This window comes from Lynx canadensis, chromosome A1 (genome assembly GCF_007474595.2).
Source record: "Lynx canadensis isolate LIC74 chromosome A1, mLynCan4.pri.v2, whole genome shotgun sequence".
NCBI lineage: Eukaryota > Metazoa > Chordata > Mammalia > Carnivora > Felidae > Lynx > Lynx canadensis.
In genome coordinates, this window is record NC_044303.2 from 197,902,270 (window position 1) to 197,929,377 (window position 27,108).

Here is a 27,108-nt window from a genome sequence, read left to right on the forward strand (position 1 = left end):
GGCTCCATCACGGTAATCATGTGTCCTCTTGAAAGCTGCTTCCTCATCTGTGAGATGGAAATAATTATTATTTCCTCCCTCCTGGGTTGTGACAGAGGCTGACTGACATGACATGAGGCATATATGAGGCATCGAGACTGGCACACTGTCGGTACTTACTAACGAACTATTGTCATTATCGTTATTTTTTGGATCACAGACCTGTATTTGTTGGAACATCTTGTACCATTTTGCAGGACCCCACGTTCTGCAGGAAACAATCTGGGTGATGCTTACGTTGTCAAATTTTAGTGTACAGAAGGAGAAACTGAGGCCAAGGGAGAGCTGCTCTCTAGACTCTTTTATTTTGGAACACGTGCACGATCGGTCTCTTCCCATATCACACATTTCCACTCACACTGGAAACAACAGAAGGACACAGGTCTGGGTTGAAATTATGTGCTTTTATGGGAAACAGAAAAACCCAACAACAATAACAAAAGCCCTTCAATCTCGCCAAGTTCTCAACCAGTGATAATGAGGCAGTTTCAATGATTGTGTCTGGCTGGGGACATTTCTAAAGGGTCAGGACAGTTGAAATACACTGGCCAAAAAGAGAATTGCAGAGAGGGTTGATGTTTTAAATGAGAGTACGTTAGACCTCTTTTTGGCCCCTCATCCCATCACCCTTTCAAGTCATAGTCTCTTCTCAGTTTACAAAGATCCTTCCTGAACTTTGCTCAAATGCGATCTCTTCCAGAAAGCGTTCCTTGGTCTCCACCAACTGCATCTACCTTTTCAGGAATCTTACAAACATGCTCTCGTGCCATCTCCCATCACTTCCCGCCTTACAACCGTCACGTTTGAGTTCATGCCTGACGACACCCATTGTTAGTAGGCATGCCCCCCACCCCGGCCCAGATCCCATGTTGCTCATCTTGGTGTTCCCATCTCCTTCCCTTATTCCGTGCTCTGTATACAGCAGGTGCTCAGCATCAGCAGGTGCTCAGTGAGGGTTTGCTGGACTGAAGTCAGTTCTATATTTGCCATGTCACATCACCAGCCTCTTGACAGTGATAATGGTTATTCTCACTTCTTTGTCTTTCCTCCATGACCTCAGAGTGATCTAAATCAAGGCATCTCCAAGAAGGAACAGACCCACCAAACATCACCAACTTGGGGTCAAAGGTTTGGGGAAGGGAGGAGAGGAGAGAAGCTAAAGTTAAGCTTTTACTCTTGTTCAGGAAGGCGAGGGGGCAGGGAAGGCAGCCACTGGGGAAATCCAGGGTGATCATGAGCAGTGTTGGCCAATGCTTCATTCTGGAGTTCTATAAGCAGCCACTCTTCCAAAGGTTTCCCCAATGAGACATGGCCAACCTTGCAGTGGGAGCCGATGACTGGTGGGGGGCTGGTTTGGTTGCCCTTTTAGCCTAGGGACCAGCAGGGGTAGACCAGGAAGCTCTCTCTGGGACATGGCCTGTCCGATGTTTAGAGGGGTATTAGAGGTTGTCTGTCTAGTTGTACTGTTGGAGCTATGATGGGAACATTAGCCCTGTGGTGTGTTGAGTTGTCAGGCACATTGATTGTAGTAAGGCCAAAGAATACAGGCTGCAGTACTGGGCCTCTCTTCCAAAGGGGGGAAGGGTCAGGAGGCGCTGGGAACAGTGGGGGTGAGAGGAGGGTCCCAAGAGGTCCTGCAGCTCCAATTCTAACAGGTGCCCTGCTCTGGCTCCTGCTTCCAGCTCCCGTGTCTTCCCTCGTCTCCGCGTCAGGGCCAGGCAAAGGGGCCAGTTGCAAGTGGCGGAGGGAAGGGAAGTGCCTTTTCTTCCCCTACCGTGAGACTTGGATAAGGGAGAGGTTAGGATCAAGGACAGAAGGAGGAGGACTGAGGAGCTGCAGAGAGGCCAAGGCCCTATCCACTTCTGTATGCTGCTGTATCGAGTAGATCCGAGGCCCACACTGCTAAGCGCATCACCCCCAGAGAGCACCGAACTCTTAATTGGAGAGGTGGAGAAAATTCTGCACGGGCTCTCAAAGGCGCTCAGGGACTTAGGGAGATCGCTGTGGCTCCTCCCATGGGAGGGCCCCTCTGGGGCCAATAAGGTGTGAAAACTCCATGGTCAGCATCCACCCTGGAGACTGGGGCAAGAGCCGAGAAGCAGAGAGAAGAGAGACTTCTTCAGGCACCTCCTTAGGAAAGAGAGTTGGACCTTGGGGGACTCAGGTTAGGGACAGATGTTTCAGTATAAAAAGGATCCCCAGCAAAAGGATGGGAGTCCCCTCAAATCCCTTCCCAAACCCCAGAGCACTTAGAAAAGAGAGAGTAAGGAGCATAAAAATATCTCGATGACGTGGGCTTGCCTGACAGTACAGAAAAGCAAGTCTCATGGCAGGCAGTGTGTCCCATTACACAAGAGAGGATTATACCGAGCTTCAGTATAGAGATTTTACATATATCTTTATATAAATGCATATATATTTATAGAGCCTCTGCCTAGAACAGCCGGGCTTGCTTCTTCAGTTCATTCCTCTTCCAGAGGGCCAGCCGGTCAAACTCAGAGATGGTCATGCCGAAGACCTGGTAGAACTCCTCCTGGGACAGGTGGCGCTGAAATAAGGTGGGAGGGGACAGAGAGGGAACGCTTGAGGATGTGAGGTGGAGGCTGGGGGCAGGTGCAGGCAGAAGCGGACCCTGTGCGTATCCTCTGGGCGTGCTGTGCTTGGCGCAGTGTGTGACCCACAGGGGTGTGGGCCGCGTAGATGTCAAATGGCAGACCGTGTGCATGAATGCTTCCTCAGAGGGGCTTCTGTAGCTGGTCGGGAGAGGCCCCCCCTGCCCAAGACTCAGTGGGGATTCTATACTTCACCTAAGTGCCTCCTCTCCATGCTTCGTGGCTGACCCCACCCGCCCGCATCCTGCTGCCTGCATTCTGTGCCCCAGGGGGTGTATGGATGAACGCTATTCCTCCTTCCTTTGGGAGTAAAAGGGGGGCATATCCAAGACTTTAGGGTGCACTTCCTCTTATTAATATTTTTACAGACGACCCGGAAGGCTGTCCCTCAGGCCAGTTAATGAAAAAAAACTGCTGTTCCTATTTCTCCACCCACCGAATTGTCCTTTCGTATCTGTCTTATATGAAAAGAAATAGGTCACATAATGAAACATGGTTCTGCATTCCTTAGCCGGTTTCCCCCCTCCTTTCTGCCTCCCCGACCTCTCGCCCTTCCAAGCAGCCTGGAAAGTCGATACGTTGTCAAAAGCTTTCAGAGTTAGAAATATATGGCACCTGAAATGTGGCAACATGTTAACAATTCCTGCATTTAGGTGAAAGGTAGAAGGATGTTCATTTTACTCTTCTTGCAACTTTTCTGGAGGCCTGAACTTTTTCAAAATAAAATTTAACATTATGTTTGAAGGGAGAAATATCTGGCACATATCCTGCCTGAAAACTTACTGGAATCACTGAGATGCCCTGTCGGTCGCCATGATGTTAGCTAACTGAAGACTGAAGGAGAGATTCACCGAGAATTCTGTATACAGCCACGCGGTAATTAGCCAATTCCCCGCCTATGTGAACTAATACTTTGGCCACATTTCCAGATCTTGAGGCAAAGGTAATTTTGATATTTTTGATAGATAATATCGGTTGCTGGTGACTCTGAGCTGATGTTTCAATATGTAACAATATTTAACAACCCCAGCAACCCCTTGCATTGCATTTCTGTTATGCTCAATACGCATCACTGCATGATCGCCCCCATTTTTCTCACTGAATCCTTCCAACAACTCTGAAAAACAGAAATTATTTCTATCCAGTTGAAAGATGAGAAAACCAAAAGTCAAACAGTGAAAATTACTAACTCGGCCGAAAGGGAGGGAGGGCAGGTGGGAGGGAGGCCGGGGTAAGCAGCAGAGCGGAGACCGAAGGCTAGGCTTTCTGATTCCAAACACCGTGCATGATGTTGCCCCCTTGGGCAACCCCATCACAAATTCATAAGTAATCCTTTCTATTATGGAAAAATTTCAAAAATACTCAAAAGGGAGGAAATCACAAAATGCGTACATCTATGCCCATCAGCCAGATTCAACAGTTATCAAGGGTTTGTTAGGTTTGCTTCATCTTTTTTTTTTTCTGAAGTATTTAAAGCACATCTTAGACACTGTATCAGTTCATTCCTATGTGCTGCAACACGTATCTCCCCTAGAGATCTCAAAACATCTCAAAGCCTACCGGACATCTTCTTTCCTAAAAACAGTTCACAGTACTTCCTCACAATCACCTAATACCTGTCCATTAGAAAATGCCCCTAACTGTCTCAACAATGTCTTCTTGTTGTAGTTTGTCTCTTTGAACAAAGGGGCCAACGGCATCCACAGATCACATGTGGTTCTTAGGTCCCTTCAGTCTCTGTGGGGCCAGACAGTGCTTTCTTTTGTCCATGCTGTTGACTTGTCCATAGTTGTCCCACCCACACTCAAGTCAGTGCTGAGAAATGATGTGGATGTGAGGGATTTCTCTTCTCAGTTCCTTCCACAGTAAACACTTAAGGGAACTGTAATTTAACCTCCATCTGTTTTGTTGTTGTTGTTGTTCTTGTGGAGAGTGATGGCTATGGTTGATTCCCTAGTTCATCTTCTCTGCTGTGCCCCCAAATCTTTTTTATGAGTTTCCATGTAAAGGAACGGCAGACTCAACTTGAGAACATGCTGGAGGAGACTGAGGCTCTCCCGCTCCCCCTCTGTGAAGGACCAGCTGCTGCCCCCTTTCTTTTTTTTTTTTTTTGCCAGTTCTCAGAGCACCTAATGCCAGCCCTGTCCCTGTGACATTCTCCACAGACTTTAAAGCATGAAGGTTAAGGGCATAGGCTTTGGAGCCAGGCAGACATGACTGCGTGACCTTGGACAAGTTACGTCCCCCCACTGAGCCTTGATTTCCTCTTCTGGAAAGTGGGAGCATCCTAGCGCCCACCTCCTGGATACAGTAAGGGGAATGAGAAAGCACAGGTCATGGACAGAGGTCCGCACACGGGAAGGACCCAACTGCTGGTCAGCCTCACTCCTGCAACAATCCCTTCATGTGTCTGTCACATAGTGGGCGGGTCTGGTCCTCATTTCATTTGATTTCATTTCTGCCTCATCCTCTTCCCTGTGCTCATGTGACCCAGCCACACTCACCACCTGCTTTCCTCACCTGTGATAGGGCCTTGGCAGTGGCTGTTCCCTCCGCCAAGGATGCTCTTCCTCCTCATAGAAGTGTGGCTACCTAAATGGTTCACCTATCTCAGGTCTTTAGTCAGATGTCACATTTGCAGCGAGATCACTCTGACCACCCTATTTAACACTGCAACTTACCTCTCCCTCTAAACCCCAATTCTCCACTGTCCTTTCACTTCTTCCCTCAGCCCAGTTAGTTTCTCACGTTCCAGACCATTTATTTATTATTTGTGTCATTTAGTGTCTGTCTCCTCATGCGAGAACACCAGCTCCAAGGGGGCAGGGGTCCCTGTTTTGTTCACTGGTATACTGCAAGCCCTGAGAACAGGACCTGGCCTATATAATAGACTTTCAGTAAGTTTTTTTGGGGGGGAATGACAACCTGCACTCTGAGCTCCTTGAGGAGCTCTTCAGTCCGGAGGGGACTCGGGCAGTGTTTGTAGCCCCGTGGTCTCAGCTCGGGCTCCATGTTAGACATCCCTGGAAGCCTCTCTGATGCCTGAGCTCCTTCCCCAGATTGCGATCGAATTGGTCTAGGCTGGGGCGTGGTATAGTTGTTTTTAAGAAGCTCCCTGGCTGATTCTTAGGGCAGGGTGAGCTTCCTTGATCAGAGCTTCTGGGTATCCTGGAGGATGTACGAGGGCAATTGGTCCTCCAGGATGAACCAGGTTCCCGAACCTCATTTCTATCCCTGAATGCTGGCTCCACTGAGCTGCTGTGGGAGCTGTCCCCTTCAGCACCAGCAGCCACTCACTGCTACAGTAAAGGAGGCCCTCGTAAAAGTGGGGATAATCACATTGCTAGGCTGCTAGCCCAGCACGCTGGAGTTGGAAGGACTCACAAAACTTCCTGGCCTACTCACATTCCCCTCCCTCTGTCCCAAACCTTTATTCTGGGCGAAACCTTGGCAGTCAGTTGAAGGGCGGTTGATATGCTCATCCCAAGGGCTGTTGAACCTCCTTTCTTAGAAGCATTCAATTCCACAAACATTTTCCAGTACTTCCCCTGGTCCGAGCCCCATGGTAGAGGACTGACTGCCTCTGTCAGGCAGAGGAAACAGATAGTTCGTTGCTCTGATACGAGAGAGGGGAAGAGCTGCTTGATCTGCACTCTGGACACAGGGCTGGGGGGGGGGCTGGGGGAGGGGTGAGGGACACATCCTGGGAAGGTCTGGGGGGCTCTGGACATGGGCATCATCACTATGGGGGGCCCTGAGGAGTCAGGAGGCTGGCAAGATGGGAAGGGCATTCTAGGAGAGCGAGAGGCAGGGAGAGGCACAGTGGAAAAGGGCAGTATGCTCCTGGATCGGGGCCCAGGGACTGGAACGCCAAGCCAAGTGGAGGAGACTGCTGGAAAGTCCGATGCCACATTCGGGCCGGCCTCTGTGCTTTGTTTATGCTGTTCCGCTGTTCATGATGCTCCCTCCCCCCTCTCCACCCATCCAACCTGCGCCTTCAAAGTCGGTCCGCCCAGGTCACTGCCAGACTCTGTGCCAAGGGCTCTGTGTATAGTGTCTCACTTACTTCCGCTGGCACCTTGCGGGGAGCACCATGATTGTCCCACTCCACAGAGGAGAAAACTAAGGTTTGGAGAGGCTGTCACTTGGCCAAGCTGTCTTGCTGACGGATGATGGCAGGGCAAGGGCTGCACCGGGAGTCTGACGTGAGACCACCTTATGCTTTTGCCTTCTACACAGCGCTGACTCCCCCATGCTCCCCACCCAGAGCACCGGTTTTCTGTACCATCCTGCAGAAAACCAGTGCTGTGTTTCTTCTTAGCAACCAGTCAGCAGGCCCCTGAGAGCAGGGACCAAATCTAGCTCTTGTCTTAAGTCGACAGAAGCATCAGCGGGAGACGTGCTGAAGTTCTGCACCACAGATGCTCATCGGATTGGGAAGGCAGCACAGAGCGTTTCGACCTGGGCTCAAGGAACCAGGCTGGCATCCCTGCGTTTTCAACAAGCCTGTGCGACCTTAAAGCTTTTCATTTTCCGCCTGCCCTCTCGAGCTGCGTTAGATCAGGCAACTTCTGGAATCCCTTTAAACCCAAAGGCGCCTGCTCAGTTTTCTATACTTACCTCTAAACGCGTCCGGTCCACATCCTTGGGCAGTCGATTTCTTCCTCTTGTGGTCACCAGCAGAAGTTCATAAGGGTAGATCTAAGGAGAAAGGACAGGGTGGGGGGTGGGGTTCCAGGTCAGGTGAAGGTGGTAGGCTTATCCCTTCAGCCGCATGTTGTGTCTGGGCTCCCTCCTCTCCCCAGAAAGGGCCAGTGGTTAAAGTCTGGAGGAAGGGCTGGGTCTGTTCTTGGAGTTGCCTGACGGCCTCAAGGCACCTTCTCCCCAAAGGCAAAACCTGAATCCCCTAATACTGCTAAGAATAAGCTTGGTGGTGTTTGACATAAGTTGGCACAAGGCCTCCTAATTGTAAACGTCTCAGGTCTCGTGATTGGCAAGCCTCCAGAAAGTCTCCGAGGCCCACAAGGAACTGTCTGATTTCAGCGGGCAAAAGACACAGGGTAGGATTCGGGGAAAGCTGGCCAGGGAGGGACCGGATATGCCGGTCTCAAGAGGCCCCTTGAGGTCATTTATTCGATGTTCCCTTCCCTGCATAGATAGTGCGGTCATCCTCCTGCTGGCCCCCAATGGAGCGGCTCCCAGGGTCCCAGAGACCCCCAGGGTCAACGCATCTCCTTTACCTTGTACTCTGTAGAGAGAAAAGAGACACACACAAAATGGAAATACATTGGTTTTTGCTTTGCACCACTACACTGGCCTCTGTCTGAGAGACCCTGTCCTTGTTGAATTCAGCCCAAATCAAGGCTGGTATAAACGTAAAGGATTGGTTAGGGATGGGGGTTGGGCTGATCCAGAGATAGGGTTTTCGACGAGAAGTGACTTTTGAGATAATTAGAACAGAAATAAGAGGAGATTGTGAAACACATGGGCAAGACCACCTATCTTCCAGAGGAATCCTCCCGGGTTTTGGTGCAGCCTCGTCCACCTGCCTGAGCCCGCTTGTAGGAATTGCTGGAGGCTGGCGGGAGAGCATCGCTGGCAGAGAGCATGAAGCTCATGGAATGTTCGCTGGGAACAATGTGCATTTGGCTCCGAGAGTTTCCCTCCCCCCCGGGGCTGGCAGGCAAGTCTAGCCGAGCAGTACTGGGACGACGGCATTCTGCAATGGCTCTGGGAACCCAGATGGGACAGATGGCCTGGAGATCACCCAAGGGCCAGGGACTTGAGAGGAGGAGGGAAGAGGAGGGGAAGAGGGAGGGAGTGGGAAGGGAAAGGGAGTGTGGGAACTCGGGGTTTGGACAGAGCCCAGCGTAGGGCCAGAATCTGTAGTGATCCTTTGCAGAAGGTGAAGACACAGTTACGAGCAGTGCGTCCAAAGCTGCTGTCGGTCCCAGGACGGGGTGGCACTCACCTCGCATGCCCCAGTTGACGGCATTCATGCTGTCATAGTGGAAGAGGTCTGCGCTGGGTGTCTGCAGGGGAGATAGAGCGAGGGCTGGCCTGAGCGAGCTCACTGCTGCCTCCCTGGGGCCATTACCCACCTCCAGAAAATGGCCTGGGGCTGATGGGACATGGCCTCAGAGAAGCCCCAGTCTTAAGTCACGGGGACCCACCTCACTGGCACATCCCTGGTGCCTAGGCGCAGCACGTAGTTAGGCACCCTATAAATATTCATTTCTTGGTGAACTACATTCCCTGCCTTCTTTCACTGCTCAAATACCGCTCTTCCTATGAAATCTGTCCTGGCAATTCTATTTAAAATTGCAAATTGCCGCCCTCCCTCCCCAAGCTCCCAATCCCCCTCATCCAGCTCACTGTTTCCCTCCCCACCCTTTCCCGCCATAGCACTCACTACCTTCTACAGTCTATATAGTTTGACTTGCATACTATTTACTACTTGCTTTCTGTTTCTCTCTACAAGGATGTAAGCTCCAACGAGCAGGGGTCACTGATGTATTCCAAGCACCCAGAGGAGTACCCGACGTATGTAAAAAGCTTTCCATAAATATCTGTTCCGTGACTCAATGTCTAGGCTCCGTAATTGTTAACATCTTGGGGGCAATGTCTCAGTACGGCCTCTCTTACCCTGTGTAGCCCATTTCTTCGGTAGGCAGGCAGGGAGGCAGATTTGGAGATGAGGGGGTCTGAAAAGAAACAGCCAAACAATTACCAGGAGCCCCAAGCCAGGGGTCCCTCTCCTTGAGGCTATCTGGCCTCTGCTAATGGCCAATACTGTCCCCCAGCCCCGTGGGAAGTGGGAAGGAAAGGGGCCACTGGCTCCTCCCCCTGCTCTGCAGACTGGCCGCTGACTCAGGGATGCCTCCCCCTGGCAGAATTCCAGGGCCACCTGAAGCACACGTGCACAGTCTTCTGGCCTCACCCTGCACACACCTCCCGCGTGTACGAACCTCCCGTGACGAACCCCTGCGTCCTGGCCACCGGTGGCTCTGGACGCAGGCCCTGGATTTGGAGTTGGGCTCAGAGCCCAGACAGGCAGGCTCTCGTGTGGGTAGAAGAGACGCGTGCTCTTCCTTTCTCTCTGGGGGCTACTGGGCACGGCAACTTTGGTTCCAGAACCAAAAACCGAGGCCTACATCTGACAAACACGGTGGGGTGGGCTATTTGAGTTTGGGATCGTGTTGGGACATCACGGCGCCGGGGGACCCGCCTCCAGCTCTGGCTCTCACAAGACACGACAGGCTGAAGGGAGGGCAGGCAGAACATACCGCTGTCAGCCAGGTAGTGGGACCGAGGGGCTGCAAGAAAGAAAAGCCAGAAAGCCGTGTTCGTGGGGGCAGACGGACATGGTGGAAGGTTCATGGGGACAAACAGACATGGCTCCCATTCCTGGGCTACCCTGGCTGGTGGGGAGGAGGGGCCTCCTTCGCCACCTCTCTTCCCACTGGTCAGTTTTCAGTCGCTACACCTGCCCCGCATGCCCCCTCCCCCGCCCAGCACCCGGTGCAAAGCGGGTGCTCTGTGACATTTGCTGCACAGAGGCCACTGGACGGAACTGCGTTTTGAGCGACTCTGGCGCACTGCACAGAACCCAGAGCCAGAGGCTGAAAACACTGCCCCTTGGTAGTCAAACAGGGAAACAGGCACATCGATTTATCCTGGCTCTGCCACTGGCCGATACCTAATTGCTACAAGTTACTTAATCATGCTTTGGTTTTCTCATCGTAAAACAGGGAGGGATAGTGTCTCCCGTATGGGGTTACTGTGAACAATAAATGATATACAATGATTCCATAAGGTATTAGCCCGGTGCGTGTCACCATACAAAGCACCAAGTAAAACTGACTTTATCACCTTCACCACCACCGCCATCTCAATCTCGCCTAAAGTCGAGGTGCAGCAGGGAAAAGAGGGAACAGCTTACGGCCTTGGAGTCACTCTGACTTGGGTCCGACCCCACTTGGCTCTGTCACTTACAGGCTTGTGAGTGGCCTTGGGCAAGCAGTAAGCTCAGGTCTCTCATCTATAAAGTGGGTGATAATAATCCCTCGACATTGCCAGTCTTTGTGAGGACCAAGAGTGATAATGTATTTACGAGTGGCGGGCATAGGGGATTATCCATTAAGTATTGAGTGGAGATAGGATTTCCCAGCAAGACTGACTCCCACAGGGGTAAGGGAGGGAGGGAAGCATGTGTGTGTCCAGGAACAGGGAGGAATTTACAATGAGAGGATCTCTGGGCAAAGTGCCTGCTCCAAGGTTCTTCTTGTTTTCTTCCTGTGATGGGAGGCTTACTACCTCAAGAGGCAGTCACTTGTATCGTTGAGCCATTCGGGCTATTAGGAGACATTTCTCTTTGCGCTGAGTCTGACCGAAAGTCACAGCTTCAGACGCCCCAGAGAAACAAATGCCCGCTCAGGGCAGAGCATGGTCTTACTTAGTGCCCCAGACAGCACCTCACCAAGTGTGTATTCTAGACCCAGGCAAGGCCATAAGGAGTTTAAGATTCATTCAGGGAGTTGGAAGGAAGTGCCCCCACCCCCACAGACTTCCAGGGCGGTGCTTACAGCCATTGAGGGACATGTCATAGCCAGCTGTGTGCAGGGCCTCCCGGCTGCTGGTGGAGCTCCGGGGTGGGGTCCAGGGATCCGCGTAGGAGCTGGACCGGGCCTTCATCTCCTCCTTCAGAATCAGCCGGCCAATTCCACTCTGGAGCTGGGTGTGGGGGAGGGGTGAGACGGAGTCAGAAGGAGGCAAAGAACACTGAGCCGGAGCAGGCTTGGGGAGAAGGGTGGGTGACTGGATTCTGGTGAACCTCTGTCATTTTTGCCTTCCCCAAACCCCGCAACCCCTCCTCACAACCCCGCAGCTTCATTTGGGACTTCGTCCCCCTCCCACAAGCAGTGCCGTGGTCTGGGGATGGGGAGGGGTCTCCGGTGGAGGGCACTGGAAGTGGGCCTGGCCAACGGCACGTGGGCAGATGGCTCTAGCTGGGCCAGCGAGGGCCTTCCTTGGGACTCTTGTCACTGGCACCCGTGTCTTTTTTAAAAAATTGTTATAGAGGCGACATTCACATAACACACAATTAACCACCTTTATCTAGTTCCGAACATTGTTTATCACCCCCCAAAAAGACCCTGTCCCTGCTTCCCTCTCCTCCTGGGCCCTGGTATTCACGAGTCTGCGTTCTGTCTCTGTGCATCGACCTGTTCTGGACATCTCCTAGAAACGGGATCATCCAACGTGTGGGCTTTTGTGACTGGCTTCTTTCACTAAACATACGGTTTTCGAGGTTCATCCACATGGTGGCCTGTATCATTACGTCATTCCTTTTTGGGTCTGAGTAACATCCCATTGGACGGGTACACCGCGTCTTGCTTATCCATTTGGGCAATGATGGACGTGTGGGTGGCGTCCACCTTTTGGCTATCGTGCAAAGTGCGGCTAGGAGGATCCATACACGTGCGCTTGTTCGAGTCCCAGGTTCCCATTCTTCTGGGTAAATTACCCAGGAACGCAATTGCCAGCCTTTCCCTGGTGGCTGCACCCCTTTCCATTCCCACTGGCGGCGCGTGAGAATAACCTGCCTGAGCACCGGGGCAGCGCAGACGTGAGCCAGCACAAGAGAAGGGAGAGACAACCTTCCTATGGCAATTAGTTGAGCGGCCGGATCTAGTCATACCGGAAACTCCCCCTACTGTTTGACTTTTTTGGTTATGCAAGGCTGTATGTCTCTTTTCTTTACCATAAGTGAGTTTGAATTCGGTTTCTGTCCCTGTCAAATGAAAAAATCCTCAGTAACATACCACCTAGGCATCTCACCCAGGGGGTAGCCTGCTCACCTTGTGCATGCTGCGGTCAAAGTCGTCTTCCTCTCCTCCAGATGAGAACCTTCTGGCTCGGGGCACTGACAAAAGACAGCTAGGATCAGCTCCCGCGTGTGTTCCCCACTCAGCCTGCCCCCGGCAGAGGGCCCAGAGGGACACAGAGCCTCGACAGGTGAGGGGTTTCCTTTCAGTCCGCCACTTTCCAGCTGAGTGACCCCGATGGAGTGTGGGTCTCCTGTATGGGAAGGCCCAGCAGCCCTTCCCATTCTTGGCCATGAAGGGCAGGTGAAGCCAACTGCCCAAACACAGCCAATGAGCCTCAACATTGGGACTTTTCTTGCTGCTGGCGGGAGAGAGAAGCCCTCTTTCTGCCAAGGATAGGCCTGGGAGAGCCTAGACCTGCTGGAGTTCATCCTGCCATATGATAAGGGCAGACCCGGCCTGAGAACGGAGCCACCCCGGGAACAGGACCAGCCCCAATGACGGCCATTCACCTCTGGATCCAGCTGTGCCTCAAAAACTTTCACTCTCATGACCCAGAAAATCTTTGCTTTGGCTTAAGCCATTTGGAGGTTTTTTTCCCTCTTTTTGGGTTTATTCTTTTGTGGTTGCAATGGTCTAAGATCCCTCTGCCTCCCCCCCCCATGCCTCCCCAAAACACGTAGCTCTCGAAGATCGCTGTCTGCTTTAGGATGTAGTTGCTTGTGTCTTATCTCCTTTCCCAAATGGAGAATTTTTTGAGGGCAAGGCAGGGCCCATCTCCGAGCTCCCATGAAGCTTTGCTCAGAATGGACATTCAGTCAGTAAAGGTACGCACTGAATCAAAATGGAGCTTGATGACAATGTGCCCCCATGCTTCATGGGTGGGGACCCATCTCCCCAGGTGGAGATGTCTGACCGGGTGGGATGGCGCCATCAGGACCCCCTGCCAGGGTAAACTCCCTTTTCTATCTTCCGAACCATTTTCCAACCCACAGCCAAAGTGGTCTCTTAAACACACACACATCTGATCCTGTCACTCTCAATGGTTTCTTACTGTTTAGGATAAAGACCCACATCCTTACCTCAATGCACCAGGCCCCATGGGATGTGGTCCCTCAGCCCGCAACTGCTTCCCGCCCTCTCTGGCTCCAGGTTAAGCTGACAGCCTTTCCTTTCCTCCAGTGGAACCCGCCCTCCCACCTGGGGTCTTTGCAGATGTCCTTCTATACCCTGCTGGCTTACCTCCTCCCCACTCTTCCTGTGGCAGCTGACTATCTGCTTTGAGAAGGTTCCATCACGTTCTAGACTGGACTGCACGGCCCCTCCCACTAGCTCCTCTACCTCCGTGTATCACCTCCCGTACATCACTTCCCTCTCCAGCGGGGACCTATGTCTCCTCCATAAAGGCAAGAACCTGGTCTATTTTGCTCCCCGGTGACTCACTAGGGCCCAGGGCTGGCCTTCAATACATACATACATTCATACATTTGCCGAATGAATAAATGAACAATTGTGTGAAGGAGTGGGCAACCGTCCTAGCCCCGCTGTGTCCCTGGCACAGGTGACAGGGCTCTGGTCCAGGCTCCTCTGTGGGGCGCGTTACCTTTGGGGGACCCATGGTAGGTCCAGTACTCAGACTCTGCAGCATAGTAGGGGTCTGGTGAGTAGGCTGGACTATACTTGGAGGCCTGGCTGATGTCTTCACTTGTTTTGCTTTTGGTTGCTGTTGACAAATCGCCTGCAAAGGACCCAAGGAGAGAGCTTCAGGGAGGCAGAGTGTCCTGGAACAGTGTACTACATACTCTCTTCCTGCCTCGGCCAGGCTCCAGCCTTGGGGAGGGAGGTCACTCTGACGCCAGGGTCTAGGACATGGAGCATCAGAGCTGGAAGAGCCCGCAGGCCAAGCCCCCTCATGTTACAGTTGGGAATCTGAACACCAAAGAGGGCAAGGGTCTTACTGAAGACCACACAACAAGTAGACCAGAAGGGGACCAGACGCATTTGAGAAGGGTTGCTCTGGCCATGGAATTTAGGACACCAGACAGCAGGGTGGTGGGGTTGGAAAGTAGGTGGTAAAACATTTAGGGGACACGAGAGCTTCCTTGCTCTTTTGAAATGACACCAAACTCCCCCCCAGTATCACCTCAAGTGATTGGGGGATAGCCAAGAAGGACAGAACTGCAGCCCTTCGTGCGTCCCTCCACGTGGCCCCGGCAGACCATCTGCACAGATGGTGAATGGCCCCGCCCCTTGCCTGGCCACGCCCTCTCCGCCCGACGGACCGTACCATGCCGTTTGTAGATCGGGGGTTTCCGGTAGATGTTACTTTCTCCAGCTGCCAGGCCGACCCAGAAGGGACCAATGGGGAGAGGAGAGACAGAGAAAGAGAGAAAGACGGAGAGCGGAGGAAAGGAGACAGCAGTTGGTCAGCTGATCTGAGAACGAAAGACAGCGTCTTTCCCAAGGGTGCACCACCTTTCCCCGGTGGACGTCCTCTTTCAAAACTCAGTTTCCAACCTCAACCCAGGAGGTTCTAAGAAAGGTGAGGGAGGGGAGAGGAATGGATGGATTCTAATGGTGCGGAAGAAGGGACGCGGGCTCGAGTGGTGGGCATGCAGGCAGGAGGCGGCGCGTGCTCAGCAGGACCCCATGCAGGAAGGTGCCCCCTGCCTCCACCCTGCGGCCACGCCTCATTCCACGCACAAGTGCCCAGAATGCTTCAGCACGATCGCCCTCCCACTCGCTCAAAAACAGACAGGATGGGACCTTTCCCGGGCAGTGGAGAAAGGTACAGATGAAACAGCAGGATGAGCTCCTGGGGAAAAGCGAGTGGGGAGTAAACACCTGAGCTCAGAGTTGGGAGACAGGGTTGAGGCCCGGCTCTGCTGAACTCTGGGCAAGACCCTAAGTCAGACCTACAAGGTCACCGAACCCCTGCCTTCCGCTTTATCTCCTATCACTCCCCTCGCCGCTCACCACTTCCAGGCACGCTGGCCTGCTGCCAGTTCAGTGTTTCAGGGCCTTTGCACTTGCCCTGCCCTCTGCGCGGGACTTTTTCCCTGAGATCTTCAACGGCTGGCTCCTTCTCATCTTTCCCCACCCCAGTCACTCTACTGCGGTGCCCTGTTTATTATGTTTACTGCACGTATCATCTACCTGAAATTACCCTTTTACTCGTTTACTCTTTTACTAAATTTCTTTCCACATATAAACACCATGAAGGCAGGACCTGGGCTGGTTTGAGCACATTTGCAACCTCAGGGCCCAGAACAGTGCCTGGCTGTATAGAGAAAACAACAGAGGCTCAGGAAAGCTAAGTAACTGGTCCCAGCTCACAGGCTTCTAAGTGGTGGAATCAGGATTCAATCCTAAGAGTTTTGATGCCAAAGCCCAGGACTTCCAGCATGGTTACTGCCGGGTCCCGGCACGCCCCTCAGACACTCGAGGCACTTCTCCGGCTGCTTCGTGGTGGTCTTGATCAAGGCTGGCTCTGTCAAGTGGGTGGCCCAAAGCCCATGGGCGAGTCGGGACTGCAGGGTGGGTTAGTGTGGGTAGCTGGTTAGGGAGGGTCCCCAGGAACCGGCTTCTCTTCGCTGCCGGTGCAGGGCGCCCGGCGTCCCCATGGAGCATGCACCCGTGCTGGGAATTCCGGGCTGGCAGCCTACCTGGGATGTGAAAGTGCTTGGGAGCCTGGTAAGAGGTCGGAGTGGAGGACCTCACATCTAACTGGCTATGGTATGGAGAGCTCCGGCCACTCTCGGGCCCTGGAGCACGCAGGCAGTGGTCCCCAGAAAGAACAGAGGCACAGAGAAAACAGGCATTAACGCGGTGGCAGTTAAGGCAGCAGTGACGTGATGACAGCAGGGATGGCGGGGAGGGGCTGTGCTCTCATGCACCGTGTCTGCAGAAACAGGCTGGACCCTGTTTTCTTGCCTCACCCCGAAGTCAGATTTTGTAGGTTGTAAGAATCAACTCCACTGAGCATCAGGAAGGTGACTTTGCACCTCTTAGCTCCCCACCACCCCTCTTGATTACTTCTTTCCTCCGTCCAAGCACCTGCTTCACCCCTAACCTCAAGGTGGACGTGGATGGCCTGACCGGAGGGGGTAAGGCTGGGCCTGTTTCTGGTCCTCTGGCTCTACCCTCTGGATGGGGCAGGCCAAGGCCAACGGCAAAGGAGTCTTCTTCCAGCCAAGGCTGCTGGGATGCCTGCCACTTCTCTCCTGGCAGCTTACCACCCGCCTTCCTGTTGCTTCTCAGCCCCTTCTCTCCCCCTGCTAGGGGCATCTCAATATGACCCAGCTGGTCACCTGGGTGTGGTCACAGACCCCCAGAGGGCCGTGCTGTGATGGAGATCTGGGGCAGGGGCCCTGTGCCGTCTCTGCAGCTGGCGACAGAGCCGGCCACTGCGTTGTCCCCCGGCTCTTCTTGTCCCTTTGGGGGCTTCCCCCTTCCTTACCAGAGCGGTAGTAGTGGTGAGGCGAGCGGGAAAAGGTGGGAGACATGCCCTGCCGGCTGTAGGTGGGGGAGTCGATGTATCCTGGGCTGGAGGCCCTTCTCTGTCGGAGGTCCAGGCTCTCGTAGATGTCCTGGGGGAGGAAGTGGGCTGTGAGCAAGGCCGGCGATGCGGCAGGCCTGTGGCTCAAGGGTCTAGCAGGCAGACGGGGGAGGGACATGGAATCTAGGATTCTAGGGGATCCAAAATTCATGGTGCTGCCCTTCTGAATACAGAGGCCCCCTCCCTGGGTTACACACATGGCCTGAGACAAGTTTTTGGGGCCTTCACCCATCACTCTGTCCCTTGAACAGAACCCGTAGGTCACGTGCCTGGAATCCTGGCCAAGGATCAGAGGAGCATCAGGGAGGCCCTCTCTGGGTAGAAGGGGTGCACCCTCTACTGTTTATGCCGCAGCCACTTCCTCCAGATCATGCTCCTAAGTCTCCTGTCTGTGCCGTGGTTGGGGAGCCCCCCAGGGGGCTGGGGAGGGGTGAAACCAGGGGTCGGCTTGGTCAGCATAAAGGGACACAATCATATAAAAGGTCTTCCTGAACCAGCTCGATTACCTGGGAGTAGGGAGATAGTGTTCCCAGCGACTTAGAAGCGAAGAGTTTGAAGGCCATGGTGGAAGGAGCAAAGGAAAAGAGAGGAGGGAGAGAGGAAGAGGGTTAAGTAGCACAGCAGAGGCCGGCCTGCAGCTGCTCCTGGGCCCCCTCCCCAGACAGCAGGTGCACTTAGCATACGGGGATACCAGCAGTGCCCACAGAGAGCAGGAAACCCAGAGATGGTGCGCTCCTTTTACCAACAGGAAACCAAGGCCCAGAAAGGGCATGGGGTGGTTTCGGGCCTCTCGTGTACGACGTGGCAGGGTCTTCGTTTGGACCCAGGCTTCTCCACCACAAGCTCAGAGCCATTTCCTGACCCCTCCTTGTCCTTCTACCAGTTCATGACCCTCTGTGGTTCATGACAACAGTGTGCAGGGCGGGGGACCCAAATGTAAGGCCAACTGAAGGCCAGGCCGCTGCCATCAACGTGGGAGCTGGGTTGGAGGATGGTGTAGCAGACTGGAGATGAGACATCCCATCCTGCAGAGGGCGCTGGCCGCTCAGCCCCGGGACACCTGCTCAATGTGAACACAGCTCCTTAAGTTTCCAGGACAAGTCAGAAATGCAGGTTGTTATGTGAAATCTCTCCGTGTGTAAATATTGGCAACTGATTTGCATTTTCAAAAGATACTTTGTGAGTGAAATAAAACAGATCTGGAGTTGGCTTTGGCTCGTGGGGCCCAGGGAGCCGTTTCTGGCTTCAGGAGCATCAGCTTCTACCTGACACTTGGTCCCCTGTTCCCGGTTCGTATTAGAGGCCCAGAGAGTCTCGGCATTGGGCTGTCCAACCAAAGAACCCTAATCCCTTTAGAGAGGAAGGGGTGGGGACAAGAACCTGGGTCCCTGCTCCCCAGGCCAGGCCTTCTTCTGCTTTAAACAATCTCAGTTCAGGGGCCATGGATGGGGCTAGAAGCTGCCTGAGATAGAGATTGCCAGGACCTTCGGGGTAACAGCCACGCTGCCTTCTCCAGAGAACACTTTCTCTTGTCCAGCCACCACTGAATTATTTCGAAAGCCATCTGATGCTGAATTTTTAAAAAGTGGCTCTTGCTCTGAGCATAGGGACTTAAGACCAGGTGCAAAAACCAGAGAACCAACCTACCAGGGATTATAAACCTAAGGCCACTGAGCCTGTCAGGGGGTGACAGCCATGGGCTGTGTATCAGATTACTCCACTAGAAGAAAAACAATAGCTCAAGTGATACGTGGTCACAGGTTCTCGGCTTCCATGTTGGGGTTCTCAGGGGGTGGCGGAGACTGGGGAGAACTGGGGAGCCCATGTCCTGCCTATAGAAGGTGCTGCTCCCCCCCCTCCAGATGGTGGAAATTCTGGTGTACTGTCACCTGCTCTGATTTTTCAAGAAAAGCCAGATTTCTGGGTGAAATTTTGATTTTTAAATGTTGACGATAAATTCCAGTTTATAACAGTCCAGGGGCCAGCACTGTGGAAGCCGAAGTGTCTGTCTGTGATGGAGTGGCTGGGGACCCTGTGGGCCTCCTCTCCTTCGACAGCCCCCGAGAGAGGGGCGAGACGCCATACCTCTCCATAGCCACATCTCTCCAGCATCTCGTCGGACGTGTATCTGGAATGAGGCTCGTAGGAAATGAGGTCGGGGCGTTGTACCTCGTAGATGGACTTGACCTTGGGGAGAGCTGCCAGGTCTTTGTAATTAAGGATCTCATTATCCACTTTAGCCTGAGGAAGAGGAAAGGTATAGGAAAGAGGCAGAGAGATAAGAGGGAAAAGGGAGAGGACACAAAAACCAGGTACAGGGGCAACGAGCTTCTCCAGGTTCCGCTAGAGACAAGGTCTTAGGAAGATGAGGAGAGTGTTAGAATCAGGCAGGTCATAGAGGCCATCCATTCCAACAGGGCTAACACTGATCGAGCGCATTTTAGGTGGGAGGCCCTGTGCTTTGCAGGAATTGTCTCCTCTAAGTGTCCGGATGCCTCTGTGAAGTCAGTGTCAATGTTACTACTATTTTTCAGAGAAGGAAACTGAGGCTCCAAACGTTCTGCACTTTGCACCGTTTAGCCAGTAGGTTTGAATCCAGTCTGAACCACACAGCCTGGGTGGGGACTGCCTTTTGACCCCCCACCCCCAACCCCCCCACCACAGGAAGGATATCCTCATTCACGGCTCCTTGAAGATGATGGAGATGATAAAGACAATTAACCACGGAGAGTGAAACACTAGCTAACACTGGGTGAGCACTCGTCACGGGCCAGACTCTGTCGTAAGTCCCCGGTAGGAATGAACTCCCTTAACTCCTACAACTCACAACACTACTAGTAGGCACTCCTATCATCTCAATTTTTCGAATGAGGAAACAGGCACAGAGACATCAATGAACTTGCCCAAGGTCATACAACCAATAAGTAGCAAAATCAGAATTCAAACCCAGCCAGTCTAGCCTGGGAACTGGCCTTCTCCAGTAGCCTCTGCTAGCTTGGCAGGTGGAGAGGTGGAGAACTCTGCCATTGGCTGAGTTCAGCCTTCTAGAACTGCATTGATCAAGAAGAGACAGCTTCCCCTTGCATGGGGCAGACCACCTCTCGGGGCTTCTGAAGCCATGTCCTCTCCACGTCTGCATCCTCCACCTGTTCCCCCTGTGACCCGCTTCTGCTGTGGTCATCAAGGATCTGTCGCCCCATAACTACTGTGGCTTGCAAGGTCCTGACATGAGATAAACTGCGAGGCCACTAGACAGAGACTCCAAAGAAACTGAATTACCCTCATGACATTCTTCTAGTGTCTTGGGGCCCAGGTGAGTCTCCAGCCAAAGCTACGGCAGAGAGGGCAACTTTCATAAAGACCTTATGAGCACTGCTGTTTGAAACACTTTCCAGGGTCCTTCCACCATTCTGTCCTGGTCCCAGCCCACCACTGTTTGAGCACTTTGTGTTCATTCTCCATTGCTTCTAGATCCACTGTCCACTCCTCCTTGCCCTGATTTGGGCTCTGAGACCCCATGGGCTACATCAAGACTCCCTGGATTTCAGTTGGGTTGGGTCAATGCGGGGGGGGGGGTCACCTGCAGACAGGGGGGTGATGGCGAGAGAGGCTGTGTACCTGTGTACCTGTCCCCTTGGCACCGCCCTTGCCCTGCTGGCTGTGGTGGGCATCGATCCTATCCAGGGCTGCCTTTCACGGCGCCAGCTTTCGCCAGGCCATCTCTTCAGGCTTAGGGCAGTGACAGCTCCTGCTGCTGTAGACCCTGCATGCCACACTCTGTCTTGTGGGTCCTCTAACCCTGCCTACACCTCTGTGAATGGTCCCTTCGCAGAACCTTCTCAGCTAAACCCTTAGAGATGCACCATGTCATCTCTGCCACAGCCTGCCCAGCTCAGGCACCATATATGTACCGATCTGGGGGTGGGTGGGTCAAGGGAACCTTGTGAGAAGGGTCCACCTGCCGAAGTAACTGCCGCCTTTTGTTGTGGGATGTTAGGTCTTGACCTTGAGAGCTCCTGGCACCTTGCAGACTTGTCTCGACCCATCAATATTCTCAGTGCTTTAGTCCAAACCTCAGAAATACTAAATTTATATTTCTTCCTGTAGGCTCCTTGTTTATAGGGTTATAAATGAGCTTTAGGTTTGGAGGCGCAGTGATTGAACAGAGGCATCCCAACATAATTAGCCAGGAAGGAAGGCAGAGAACGTGTGGGGCTGGTCGAAGACAAACCTCCTGAAGATGATTCTAGCAGTCAAGCGGGGGATGAGCAAAGCTGGAAAGAGCCTGCCCCCTCCAGGTCCAGTGATAACTCTATTTGAATACCAAACCTCAGTATTTATGAAAATTAAATTAAGCCAACACTCTTCTCTTTCTGACTGTTATCGCATGTTCCCAAAGTGGTGGGATGGTTCCTTCCCTGAATTTGGAAGCCATGTTTGGAATGGTCTGATCGAAAACATGGCCCCCATGACGTGCAGTCATTCCCCAGAGCAGCTGAAGGTGAGCGTTCTAAAAAGTGAGAAAGGAGAGTACAGAAAGGGAGACACATGTCTACACTGGCACGCGCGGGGAACTGATCTCCACAGGCAAGCTCCCCTCCCCCCCCCCACCCCGGTGGACAGCTCAACGGCAGGTGTCCCCAGCTGCTCTTGTTCACTTGTATGGAACTGTTTCTCAGAGGGGCGACACGGCGCTCTTTCTCCAGGACTCCAGGCTGGGCATCACCAGGCCTAGTTTGTTTCACAAAGGTTAGCCAGGCTCCTCAGAAGCAGGGGAGACCAGCCAGGGATGAAAGGCTGTAGAGCACTGCTATATGTATGTATTCCCCAAGTTCGTATATCCTGGCAACGCTCTGCGGGAGACGTGCTCACTTCTGTCAATAGTCTTCTCATGGTGTAGGCCCTGAAACTAAGCTCACGAATTCTGCGTGCGTCTGGCCCGGTTCATAGCACCGGGGGGACGACAGTCTCTCTTGTTCTGGACAGGACTCTTCAGTGAGTACGGCCAGTGATCGAAGTGCTGGTCTGCGGGAGCCGCAAGGCAGTATTGACCATACTGAAGTTGCTGTCCATGGTAACTTTTAGGTCTGATTTTCATTTGAACAGAGGAAGAAAGGAAAGGAAACAGTCCCACTAAGGGGCGTTATCCAGGGATCAAGGAGGAAGCTGGATGTGGATCTGAGGTAAAATCGTGATGAAGCAATGGTGGTCAGGGCCCACTCAGGGCTGGCTAGTTTGGGGACTGTATCTAGAACTTCTTACCAGGAGCGGTTTTCCTGCTGTAGACCGCTCCCCTGCCCCACCTCCTCTTCTGGCCTTCGTGGCCCCTCAGACTTGGGGAAGGCTGGAACAGTCTGCAGTCAGATGGCTCCTCTTCTTTGCTCATCTCTGTCCTCTTTGGCTCTGCCTCCCCCACCTGCTTTAACTCACTTCTGTTTCTCTCTCAGGTCTGAGCTTAAGTGTTTCTTTCTCAGGATTCTTCCTCCAGTTGGTCCTAGACTGTCCGTCCCTCTGTCCATCTGCACCATCATCAGAGCACCCTGAACTTTTTATTCCTAGTAGCACTTATCAGAACTGTGAATGATTACGCATGTAGTCAATGTCATGAGGACAGGCATCAAGTCAGGGCACTTCACCACCATTTTCCAGCACAGACCCAGCCCAGAGGAGACACTTAGCACACGTTTGTTGAATGAATGAATGAATGAATGGATGGATAAATTACATATCCAAGGGACTTCTGAGCTCATCTGGCTCAACTCTTGTCCCTTCTGCCATGACCCTGCAAGTGATGAGTTTCTCTGTTTGAATGCTTCGGGGATGGGAGCTCAGGCACACACCTGCGGTCCTCTCCACCTTTGAACTTCTTAGGTCACCAGTAAGCTTTTCTTTACATTTGCAAATCCACATTCATACGGCTTCTTCTTCCTCTCTGCCTCCTTGTCACCCAACCCTATCGCCACACGGACCTCCCCCGCAGTCCCTACTCTGAATGCCACTCTGACCCCAGATTTTGGTCTCACTCTTGTCTCAGTTAAACAATGGGGAAGGACGCACACTGCAGGGGTCTCAGAGCTCATCAAGGGCTCTTCTGTCTTTGCACTTTCCTGGGCTCCTTCTGCACTTGATTATCCCCATAACACTGTTTGATGTGGCTGTGTGCTCCGTGAGGGCAGCGTCTATGTCCTCCCTGTGCCCCACTGTGTCCTCAGGACCTGGCACAGAGTCTAGCACATGACAGGCACGCACAAGACATTAGCTGGATGAAAACCTCACAGCTATCTTTGGGGGTCCTTAGGAACTCTTTAGATCCCAGACCTGGGGCTAAGGAAGGCCTCTGGTGGCTGAAAAGTGATACATACGCAGATGACTCGGTTGGGTGACCCGATGCTGGAGCCAGGGGGTGAGATGGAAGTTTCGGACGTCCGCCTATGCTGTGGGAGAGAGGAGACAGAAGGAGTGAGAAGGTGCACCTCGCTCTGGAGGGGAGGAGGGGCGGGGAAGAAGAAGGTGGCTGTGCAGGGGACAGCGACAACACTGTGAAATGCACTTGCTGGCCTTCTGTACTTTCTCTTTATTTTCTGCCTTTTAAATCCATGTCTCAGTGTGAATGGAATTGGAAATGCACAGGACTTTGGGCTGTTGGACAGAATTTGGATTTTTGTTCATTTGTTTGTTTTACATATTTGAGGTAAGCATTTATTCATAAAATTTTTCATTGGGGGTTATCCTGCCAATAATGTATTTACTTTAAATGAATAAAATTGGTTAGTACTTATTCCTTAGCAGTTTGTTGATATAAAACATACCAGCAGGTTAAACTTCATGCAATTGCATAATGTATTGATTCTTTACAGGGTATCCATTGCGAATTAACATCAGCATAAGTGATAAACTTAAAAAATCTTTCTCTGAACGGTGGCAATGATGTGTTAATGGCTCCCTCAGCCGAATGGCACTATGTCAGCCTCAGTGCAGCCCTGAGAGTGGCAGCCTGTAGTTGAAAAGCAAACAGACCGGGGACCAAGGATCACTGGTGAACTATGTGATTTTAGAGATCCCGGATTCCCCATCTGTAAAATGAAGGGGCTGGTCTTTGGGATTGCTAAATTTCCTGCCAGATTTCTCACGCCACAGCTTAGAATTAAAGCATTCTACTTGGGGCTCTGGAGCAGTGTTGCCCAAACTGTGGGTCATGAACTAGTGATCCTAGTTCATGGGAAGATGAATTTAGGGGGAGCATTTGATGATACCGAGTTGCAGAATGGGCGTGTAAAATGTAAAATTGTATTTCATTCCTCTTGGTTAGATCAAGGAGGGAGTCTTAATTTAGTGCTAATATATTTTAGCAACTTTCTTGACAGTTCCCTTTTTTTTTTTTAAACAATGCCATCTAGCTGGAATTTCTCAGATTTATTTATAAGAAACATTTCATTTGCATTGAATGTATTTTATGGCTGCCTTCTACTGTTAAAGCAAGTAATGCTGGTTTTCTTATTTAAAATAAGTTCTGTTAAGTAAAGAACAGTGGGTTGACTTAAAGACAAAATATTGATACAGGTGGTTCACAGCCGTGGCAAAAGCATCAGGGTTGTAGAAGGATAACTGGATTTGAGAAATGCCACCCAAAAGGTGGAAATTGGGGAAGAAAGGGCAATTAGGTCTTTTTACATCTTCAATGGGAGAGGACCTGGAAGAAACAGGGGGAAAAAGAACCTCACGGCTCAAACAAAATTATATGTCAACAGACCAGTTCTTTCACAAAGAGGCATTTTGGATATTATCCAGTGCCCGTCCCCAACACACACCCAGGTTTCTCCTCCACAGTATCGAGGACTCAGGAGCTGGGCTCCTCCCTGCAGTCCTTGGAACAGGAACCCAGATTCACAGGATTTCTTGGTACTAGTCAGAGCGGTAATTGAAAGGGACGCAGGACCGCAGCTGGCCTAGCGTGTGCCTGGGGACACGGGCTGTGCTTCTGCTAGCAGCATTACTGTGGGCAAATCACCACCCTCTTTCGACTTTGAATTTCTCACAAGCCAAGAGAGGATAAAATTCCCTGTCCCATCTGATCCATGGGGTTAAAGAAATAAAATCAGAGAGTGGCTGATGCTTTGCAAACTGCCAATTTGTGTGTCAATAATCACTAATAAATGACCCCAGGCTCGGGAAAACCCCCCGTGTGTGTGCTTCAGAGAGGCCGCATCTTTCGCTAAGGCGAAAGCCTTGTCCCAGGAATGCTAAAAACTCACATCAATACAGTGTTTCACGGTTCTCAAAGTGCTCTCGCATGCAATGTCTTTATCCCCGCAAAAGTCCCATGAGGCAGGTGTTACCATTAAGGAAACCTAAGGATACAGGTACACAGTTGGGAGCGTGCGTACAAAGGAACAACTCCCTACTAAAACACAGGGCCCCCACCCGGTGGCAAAAAGCCTGGTCCGGCATCGCTACCAGCTTGCTTACCTTTAACTTCTTCTCTGCCCGGGCTGCCTGTTTGCAGATGGGGTGCCAAACCTCAGAACCTAAGGGCACAGCAAAATAACAAAGGCTCGGACCTTTCATACCTACTAGTTTTCTTGCCATCCTCACCTCAGTGTAGTCCCTCAGCAGCACAAGTGCCCTACACAGGGGCCAGGAGCACCCCCAGGTGTCCCAGGCTCTTTGCTGTGACATCAGTTCAACCCCCTCCCCCCTTTCTACCTGTCCACATCCTACCCATTCCTCAAGGTCCAGGTTCCACACGGCATCTTCCTGCAAACTTTCTTACCTGGCAGCTGGGAGAGACTTCTCTCTTCTCTGTGATCCATCTTTCTTTGTATCTTTCTTAACACGACCTCACATCACAGTAGCTTGTGGATTCATTGCCCTAACCAAATTAGAAGCTCCTCTGGGCAGGGGCTGAGCTTTATTCATTGCTGGATCTCCCGCGGCATCCAGAATGGGATTTTGCTCTCAGCAGAGGCCCCGTACGTGTTTTGCAGGGTGAACAGATGAGCGGATGATTGGCAGTGAGTGACAAGTAGCAGGTGGTCAATAAATATTTGTTGAATGAATGAATGACAGTGGAGGTGAAATAAAGTGACAGGCCATGGTGAACGCCAACCTCCTTTCTCTTCAGAGACTTATGACAGTCTACTAGATCTATCAACCGAAGGGGAGGTGGGGTCATGGTGTATATTCTGCTTGAGCGCACTGTCTTGACCTGCTAATTCCTAAGCGGCTCCAGACTCTTCAAATATAGTATATCGCAAATGCCCGCATTTTATTGTGGGCACCAAAGTCTAGAGGCCATCTCGGGAAGGCATGAACAACAGGTGGCTGGTCACATGTTGGGAAGAAGCCCCAAATATTACACATTCCCCAAAGAAGAGACAGGTGTCCTGGATTAGAAGGAAAAATAGGAACATATTATCCCTCTGGTGCCACTCCTCTTATTACCAGCCCTAAAAGGAAAGGAGCCAGCAAATGGCTGGATTCCTGAGCACCCAGATGGCATTTGTTTGTCTGACTTTGTTTTTAGGATATACTTTCCATTATGGTTTGTTGCCTGGAACCCCCAGGCCTGGGATGCGGGCCAAGCGACAGGGGGTGGCGTAAAGTTGAAAAATTAGCCCCAAAAACGTGATACAGAGAGGATAGGCCTGAAGGTAAGGAGCCTGGAGTCTGGTTTCTGGAACCTGGATTCTTGCCTCCTCTCGGCCCCAGGCACACCCTCTCCCTGGGTTCCGGTTTCTGCGTCTAAATAACAACGAGGTGGAGTTTGGATGGTCTCCGAGGTTATTTTCATCTCCAAAAGTTTAATTCTAGGCCCGGTTTGTCATTTATGAGATAGGGACCTTTCAGTTTTGTTTGCTGAGTTTCTTGTGAGCTCCTAATAATTCAACACGAGTTTAATTCCTGCTCACGTAAAGTGCAATGGCTCTCGGAGCCCAGTAGAGGGACTCTGGGTCTGCGGGCTGGAGCCTGCCAGTCGCAGGGTGTGTCTGCGACCAAGTGATGGGTGGGGATCCTTGCTTTGGGGAGTTAGTCGAGAGAGCATTTCCGGGTCTGAGAAGCTGCTGAATCCACC

The 27,108-nt window shown here is 52.0% G+C and overlaps 1 protein-coding gene across 6 annotated transcripts in view; it reads right to left on the reverse strand.

Moving 5' to 3' along the window:
• Positions 1–422: 422 nt before the first annotated feature.
• The window catches only part of ABLIM3 (actin binding LIM protein family member 3), an 89,622-nt gene continuing 62,936 nt past the window's right edge, over positions 423–27,108 (reverse strand). Inside the window, exons 9-24 of one of the 6 annotated variants that reach the window (XM_030329734.1) lie at positions 25,503–25,561; positions 23,399–23,470; positions 19,122–19,277; positions 17,543–17,572; positions 16,938–17,067; positions 16,144–16,242; positions 14,766–14,813; positions 14,082–14,216; positions 12,512–12,576; positions 11,237–11,384; positions 9,938–9,967; positions 9,297–9,355; positions 8,623–8,683; positions 7,892–7,899; positions 7,272–7,352; positions 423–2,587 (exon numbers count right to left, since the gene is read on the reverse strand). In XM_030329734.1, coding sequence (XP_030185594.1) covers positions 2,474–2,587; positions 7,272–7,352; positions 7,892–7,899; positions 8,623–8,683; positions 9,297–9,355; positions 9,938–9,967; positions 11,237–11,384; positions 12,512–12,576; positions 14,082–14,216; positions 14,766–14,813; positions 16,144–16,242; positions 16,938–17,067; positions 17,543–17,572; positions 19,122–19,277; positions 23,399–23,470; positions 25,503–25,561 — 1,295 coding nt within the window. In that variant the 3' untranslated portion in view covers positions 423–2,473. The remainder of the gene's footprint in view (positions 2,588–7,271; positions 7,353–7,891; positions 7,900–8,622; positions 8,684–9,296; positions 9,356–9,937; positions 9,968–11,236; positions 11,385–12,511; positions 12,577–14,081; positions 14,217–14,765; positions 14,814–16,143; positions 16,243–16,937; positions 17,068–17,542; positions 17,573–19,121; positions 19,278–23,398; positions 23,471–25,502; positions 25,562–27,108) is intronic. The other 5 variants (XM_030329742.1, XM_030329755.1, XM_030329747.1 and 2 more) reach the window with 5 other exon arrangements.